Source organism: Odontomachus brunneus, unplaced genomic scaffold (assembly GCF_010583005.1).
Source record: "Odontomachus brunneus isolate Ranch 3 - 2012 unplaced genomic scaffold, Obru_v1 Obru_scaffold_049, whole genome shotgun sequence".
Taxonomy (NCBI): domain Eukaryota; kingdom Metazoa; phylum Arthropoda; class Insecta; order Hymenoptera; family Formicidae; genus Odontomachus; species Odontomachus brunneus.
In genome coordinates this window covers 29713-34838 of record NW_022639499.1, presented here as the reverse complement: position 1 = coordinate 34838, position 5126 = coordinate 29713, and the positions used below count along the sequence as shown (strand labels likewise).

At 46.1% G+C, this 5126-nt stretch overlaps 2 protein-coding genes across 7 annotated transcripts in view; one reads left to right on the top strand and one right to left on the bottom strand.

Annotated features, from left to right (window-relative positions):
• Nucleotides 1–2869, bottom strand: part of LOC116845173 (lysine-specific demethylase 5A) — a 20898-nt gene extending 18029 nt beyond the window's left edge. For 4 of the 6 annotated variants that reach the window (XM_032817570.1, XM_032817571.1, XM_032817568.1 and 1 more), the window contains exon 1: nucleotides 2245–2869. In XM_032817570.1, the coding sequence (XP_032673461.1) occupies nucleotides 2245–2466 (222 nt within the window). In that variant the 5' untranslated portion in view covers nucleotides 2467–2869. Of the gene's footprint in view, nucleotides 1–1762; nucleotides 1805–2244 lie in introns of those variants that run through there. The other 2 variants (XM_032817567.1, XM_032817572.1) reach the window with 2 other exon arrangements.
• Nucleotides 2870–3803: 934 nt separating this feature from the next.
• LOC116845176 (cytochrome b-c1 complex subunit 8) lies at nucleotides 3804–4653 on the top strand. Its single transcript, XM_032817576.1, has 3 exons — nucleotides 3804–3971; nucleotides 4184–4350; nucleotides 4441–4653. Exons 2-3 carry the CDS (start codon nucleotides 4197–4199, stop codon nucleotides 4533–4535), a joined length of 249 nt encoding a protein of 82 aa, XP_032673467.1. The 5' UTR covers nucleotides 3804–3971; nucleotides 4184–4196; the 3' UTR covers nucleotides 4536–4653.
• Nucleotides 4654–5126: the final 473 nt, after the last annotated feature.

Below are 5126 nucleotides of genomic sequence, written 5' to 3'. Positions count from 1 at the left end.
CTCTCTCTCTCTCTCTCTCTCTCTCTCTCTCTCTCTCTCTCTCTCTCTCGTGGAGAGACCAAGTATACTTAATAAACGCAAACACACGAGCCGGTTGTACGTGAAAATTCGGAGAGTTTCCATGTCCCGGGCATTTAAATCGGCTGACGAAATAACGATCGTCATTGCCCCCGGAACGGCCATCGACTGATGTCGCCGTCGAATTGCGAAGTTACGCAATCGTAGCGACGACGAGTCGACCCTTCCACGGAAAGAGCTTTCCGAATTAGCGCCGGGAAATTCCTTCGGCTTTTGGCGTCGGGAAAGTCGTGTATCTCCCCGGCCGGGTGACACCTATACACCTATACACCTATACGCGGCGAAGAGTACACGATATCTCGCGCGTCGATACGTACACCGGGACGCCAAATACTCGGAAGCACTTTTTACTGGCGGATATTCGGTAGGTACGCCGAAGCGATGAGAATTCCCTCGCGGCCCGGGAATTTTGCTTCGTATACCACGGAAACAAAATGGTGGCACAAATCATTTCTAATGGTGGACGTAAATCGACAGACACAGGCGGCGAGGACAGAAAGACAGATCCGTCGCGTCGTGGAGGAAAGAAGGAAAAGGACAATGTAGTTTTCAACCAAATTGAGAATCGGCGCAAAGGTCTCGTCAACGGAACAATGGAGTAGGTATCCTGAATTCGGCCTAAAAACTGTTCCAAGGAACTGCGGTTCCGTGTTATACTCGGGGAAGAGAAAAAGAGAGGAAGAGAGGGAGGGAGACGAGAGCTCGCAGAGTGAAAGGTGACGCAGCGCAGGAAAAAATTATGTCACACGACGAACTGCATCGCGAGACTTTTCGACCTGTCACGAGCACACTCGCGACCGGCCGTCAATCTAGCCGATTCCGATATCCGCTTTGGTCCCAGGGTGAACGAGGAAATCCCCACATGGCCGAGAGAGAAAAAGAGAGAGAAAGAAAGGAGACAGAAGCGCACGTTTTGGTTGGGAAGCCGAATGGCGATAACGGGATCGCGCTGGCGTCGATAAATTTCCCGTGCGGCCGCTCGATAAAATCCCGGCGAAGAGGATCGCGTTTTCTTCGAGATCGGCCGGTTTCCCTACTCCCTCGCCTCTGCCTCACCTCGTGGCCGCGTCCAAACAGCGTTTCGTAATACTTTCTCGCGGTGCAACGTCTCCCGCACTCTCGAGTGCGTGTATCGCCGATTGTGTTCCGATCGTGGCCATTTTACATGGCGGTTCGTAACTGGTTGGCTTTGGCGCAGTTGTTGGCGTTATGTTAATCGCCGAGAATCGACGTTTCCTCGCGCGACGAGAAACATCATCAACGGGCGCACTTGTGCCGCGATACTTGTTATTGCCATTGTCATCGTCCTCCTCCGCCACGTTCACTTCGCCGTCGACGTCGTCATCGGCGACGAAGCGGTGCATCCGCGAAAGAAGCCACCTCGACGCATCCATTAATATCGCCGTGCAGCGTAACGTCGAATGGAAGCGAGAAAGAGAAAGAGAGAGACAAAGACAGAAAGAGAGAAAGGAGGAGACGGTTGTTTTTCTCTTTCTCTCTCAGTCTCATTTGGCTTTATCTCTGGCGTCGTGCTCTTTCTTTTTATTTCTACCGTTTTCTTTGCCAGTTTCTCTTTTCGCCGTTTTGGCAGGCATCCCGGACGACGCAATGCGCGCGACACACGCGTACGCGTAAGCGTAAGGAGGGTCATTATTTCGCGGAACGGAAAAATATGGAGACTCACCGCGGAACAAAAACAGCGTGCTGCCATGCACGTTTCGTACGCGCTCGCGTGTGGCGTGTAACGAACGCACGGACGGACGGAGATCTGCGCGTGATCCCCGTTATTTTCTCATCCTCCTGATCATCGTCGTCGTCGTCGTCTGTCGTGATCCTGACTCGTTCCACGAGACGGACTGTCGTTTGTTGAAACGAGGTCGCGTACTCGTAACACGAAGACCAGTGATTCTCTCCCTCTCGGATTTTCTCGGTCCGAAACCTTTTCAATCGCGCCTCGCGATGAGAAAAACGCTCACGTAAGAGAGGATCGATGGTCGGCGTCCTTCGTCACGATGACGATAACGACGACGGTAAGGTGCGCTGCCACAGCAACGACAAAGAGGACAATGTCCGCAGTACACGACGACGACGATGACGAAATAAGGACGAGATGAGCGTTCGTCCCACGAGTCGAACACGTCCGAACGAACGACTTTGACTACTTACAGGCGGCGGTTTGATCTTGCAGATGCCGGACTTCTCCGCGATCGGCCGTATCTTCGCGATGTAGGCGAGCGGGTCCTGGAACTCCTCGGTGGTGGGCTCGAATACCGGCGCCTCTGGCGGCACCGAGAACTCGAAGTCGCTCTCGGCGCGATTGTCGCAGGCCATGTCTTGGGACGTGCGAGAACTTCCGCCGCCACGATTCTCGGCCTGCCTCGATACCATGACACGGTCAGAGGCAGGCACGCACGCACGCACGCACGTACGCACGCACGCACGCACGCACGCACGCCCGCTAGCTAGCTAGCACACAGGGTACCCTCCGCTTCACGTGAGCAAGGACCTCGCGTAAAGTACGAAACACCACAAGCGGAACACGACGTTACCACTGTTCGTCCCGGGATGACCGCGTAGACGCGTTACTGCGGATTCTCGTGGCAACCATGCTCGCTGGCGGACTGTCTGTCCCTGCGTGTGCTCCTCGTTACAACTTCGCTCGATGATGAACGCGACGCGCAACTAGCGGACGCGAACACACCGTATCACAACATCGATCACACACGAACGCTCGTTCGCTCGTGACGACCGACCCACCGACTGCCCCTGCCCCGATACGCTTGCCTGACTGCGCACGACAGCAGCGACGCAGCGCCGTGGGCGCTGCCGCCATCTTGTAGTGACTCGCGCAGCTCGCTCTCTCACGTGACCCCCGGCGCGGGCTTTTTGAGACCCTAAAGCCTGATCTGCAATATGTTCTTTGCATTCTGTTTCTTGTGTTCTGTTTTTTTCTGACTTAAAGCTTAAGGTTTGAGTCAGAAAGAGATAAAGAGGAAGAAGCAGGAAGCAAAGAACACATTGTAGATCAAGCTTAATGAGAGACAATAGAACAAGATATGCCTTATTTCCTCGCCACTGCTACGAAAGGTATCCGCATAGCAAAGTCGGCTGATTGAAGGTCGCGACATTCTCGTCTTTTCTCGATGAGTTAATTTTAAGAAAAACAAAAGATAGATTTCTCAGATAGTACAGAGAATTAAAAAAAAATGAAAAAGAATTCAGTATGTCGCCAATTCTGAGTTTATTTTTAGATGCAAAAAGAATTCTTCAGAATTCAGTTCAGTAACCCTTATAGAAATATCATACTAAGAATCATTGATCATTACTTATTATTCAGTATTTTTAATACTGAAAATAAGTAATTATCAATGATTCTTAGTATGATATTTCTATAAGGGAAAAAGAATTCTTTTTGCATTTAAAAATGAATTCAGAATTGGTGACATACGATTGAATTCTTTTTGAATTCTCTGTGCTATCTGAGTTATGATTTAATTGTTAGTTTACCAAGAGCTTAGAAAAAGGAAAAGAGCTTGGATTGTATAAATTTTTTTTGGAACGACAATAGAATGTTGCTTGACTGTTGTTCTGTTCAATATTGAAATATTACGTGTCCCGAGTAAATGAGATACGAAATTATTAATTAGAAGACAGCGATATATTTGGAAAGAACGATAGTTTTGTCGAATGATAACATAAATTACACTTTTTATGAAATATACATCGTAGCAAAAAGAAAGAGGCAAAAAATAACGAGAAAATGGAAAAGACGAACCTCCTATGCTTCATACGTTTTGCTCGAGTGCGCCATCTGCTATGTCAGATAGCAGAGAATAGCTAATGGAGAGTTGATCACGAAAATAACACGATACTCTTCGTAGGCATTGCTTTGAGTGAGTACGACGAGATTATGTAATTATTCATTGCTCGAGATTGATCGCATATTTCGCACGACCTCACTTAGATCTGTTTCAAGCTCAAAATCTTGAACTAGAGAACGTTCTGAATGACATTCGTGCTGTTTTCGCAATTATGTCAATACGCTCGAGAGTGGTTATGTTCTGTTAAATGTCCGTCAACTACAACGTTTCGATCAATCTTTCAGACTTCGGTCAAACATGGGGAAGCATTGGGGTAATCTCGCCAAAATCAGTGGCATCGTCTACTTTCGACTTAGTCCATATGAACAGAAAGCCTTTAAGGGAATGATTTCTGAAGGTGTGCCGAATATGGTACGTCGGTTTCAAGGCAGTGTATTCCGTATAGCACCTTGTAAGTACTTCTTGTTATTGCATTTTAAGTTCTAAGTTGAATATTGATATTCTTCAGTGCTTAATAAGTAACCTATTTACTATATTATAGTCTTCATGGGTACCTATTTGATTATGAGCTGGGCCACCGAAACAAACAAGGCTATAAGCCGTAAAAACCCAAAGGATTTTGAGAATGACACGTAAAACGTAGCTCATGAACAAACTTCTCTAGCCAATAATGTTTAGCATCTTATAAATTAATAATTCATGTTCTTTCCCTCCTGAGAATAAATAAAATATCAAAAATAATATTAAGGAGTAATTGCATGTGTGCTTTATTTGTATTGCTGTGAAACCTGTTCTACTCATATCTTTATTTTTAATAATGTGATTCATTATTAGGTTAGAAGGGCTCTTATTACTCTGTGGTAAGTATAAGTAATAGGTCTATTCTTTGTAGCTGAACCAGTGCACAATTTCAGAATTTATAAAGAAACAGATATATAGTTGTGGGCTGGTTGTTCCAACTTCTTGATAAGTTAACTGATAGTTAAATCATATGTCAATGTAGATAAAGTTAAATCATATCTCAATTTAGATAAGAATAGACATTTGATTTAACTATCAGTTAATCACCAAGAAGTTGGAACTGGCGCAAAGAGAAATGAATGCTAGTATAGCTGGTTCTACAAAGAACAGATTAAATGTATTCGACTCACTGATCATGTTATTAAAGAATAAGAAGTTCGCGTAACCCATCGCGTTATATCATAATATTACGAATCTCTCTAATAG